Source organism: Penicillium subrubescens (assembly GCF_028828155.1).
Source record: "Penicillium subrubescens strain IBT 31985 chromosome Unknown utg000003l_segment0_segment0, whole genome shotgun sequence".
Taxonomy (NCBI): Eukaryota; Fungi; Ascomycota; class Eurotiomycetes; order Eurotiales; family Aspergillaceae; genus Penicillium; species Penicillium subrubescens.
This window is the reverse complement of record NW_026643153.1, coordinates 999,111-1,000,750: the sequence shown is the minus strand read 5'-3', so window position 1 is coordinate 1,000,750 and position 1,640 is coordinate 999,111. Positions and strand designations below refer to the sequence as shown.

General features: G+C 48.0%; 1 protein-coding gene across 1 annotated transcript; it reads left to right on the top strand.

Annotated features, from left to right (window-relative positions):
* Positions 1-232: 232 nt before the first annotated feature.
* Positions 233-502, top strand: N7473_004426 (uncharacterized protein; the record flags this gene model as incomplete). Its single annotated transcript, XM_057150366.1, has 1 exon — positions 233-502. The coding sequence occupies one exon, from the start codon at positions 233-235 to the stop codon at positions 500-502; it is 270 nt and encodes an 89-aa protein (XP_057010476.1).
* Positions 503-1,640: the final 1,138 nt, after the last annotated feature.

The window sequence follows — 1,640 nt, the reverse complement described above, 5'->3', positions numbered from 1 at the left end:
ATGAGAACGGTCGGATCCTCTGGCATCATTTCAAACAGGTAATCATCTTGCATGAACAAATGAGACAGGCAGAGGATGCTCCATTTCATAATCTCCTATCACGAGCGAGGACCGACTGTGCACGGGGCTTTTTGTGTAACACTATGTTCGTGTTGTGAAGCGGTTCGCACTACCAAGACCCAAACGAACCCTATCGGATTCAGCCGTTGTCTCCCGCAAGTCTAACCGCGCCATGACCCATGCAGCCACACCTGGTGGCACATCCTGTAGGCCCGATACCTTCGACCGTATCCGTTCATTAAGAGATGGAGAAAAAGCACGAGGTGTTAATACGAGCCAGGGAAGCACCAAGCCTAAGGAGACCAAGGCTAAGGAGGAAAGAAAGACAGGTATCAGACAAACTATCAATCGGAAGAGAGCCTGGAAAGGAAAGAACAGCAAAAGAGAAGAGAGCGTGGAGAACCCCAAAATACGCCACGAAACGCCCGCGACAGACACGTGATAGCAAAGAAAAGCAGCAAATGAAAGTCGAAGGCGTGAAGAAGAAACAGCAAGTGAAAACGAAGAAGAAAAAGAAGAAACAGCAAGTAAAAGCGAAGAAGAAACAGCTAAAACAGCAAATAGGAGTAAAACTTGGCGCCCGAAACGGACCAATCAGCAGGGCGAAACGTAAGGAACTGGTGACGCGCGCTGCGCAAGCTCCGCACGCTGATGCCCTGAAACGAAGTGAAGAAAGTGGAGATAGCTGTAAGAAATATGAGTATGGATGTGATATTAGACAATACGGTGAGAAAGGGACGTGAATGTCTGTAGAGTCATTTGATTGGTCACGGACGTGCAGGAAATGCGACCGCAAAGCTTATATATTTAGCATGTGATGACATCTGTGGTTAGGCGGGGAACCAACTCTGTCACCCCATATCTATTCCTGAATGACAAGACAAACCAGAGATTTGCTTCAGAGGTCTATCGTCTAGCCATGTCTCTGTGCCCAGTTCGGGTTGAATTCAATTGTGAAAATACGTTTAACCTGCTCTCATACGTTCACGATCTTCCTCGTAGTCTCGTTCCCGTCGATTCTACGGTCATTCCGAAGGACTCCGAATACGCCGTGCTGTTTGAACGCGCATTACTGCCGATCCTCAAAGAGCATGAAGTTGCTTGTCAGGCAGCATCAAGTCCCCAGTGTGGTGTTTGTGGTTCGGCCACGGAGCAAATCTTGCAAACGCCTATATCCATTATTCAAGATACTGGGCATCCGTTTCTTTCGGTGTGGGTCCATTCTCTTTGCGGGAAATCAAAATGTGAAACACAGACGAGGAATGGTATGGACAGGATCGTGGGCAGGCTGAGACGGCAACTTTCAGATGAAATGCGCACGGAAGCGAAGGACTGCAAAGTGTGTGGGAAGTCGGAGGGAATAAAGAGATGTGCCCGATGCAAGGCTGTAGTTTACTGCGGGATCGAGCATCAGAAAGCAGATTGGAGGACACACAAAATGTTTTGTGTGCCGGGGGATCGAGAAGATCGCTAGGAAAGGTACGTGTTATTTACTGGTTGGGTTTGCTGCAGATTGACGTAGCTGTTTTTTAGACAGACGTGAACGACATCATTCTATTCTCTCATCTGCTTGGGATAAG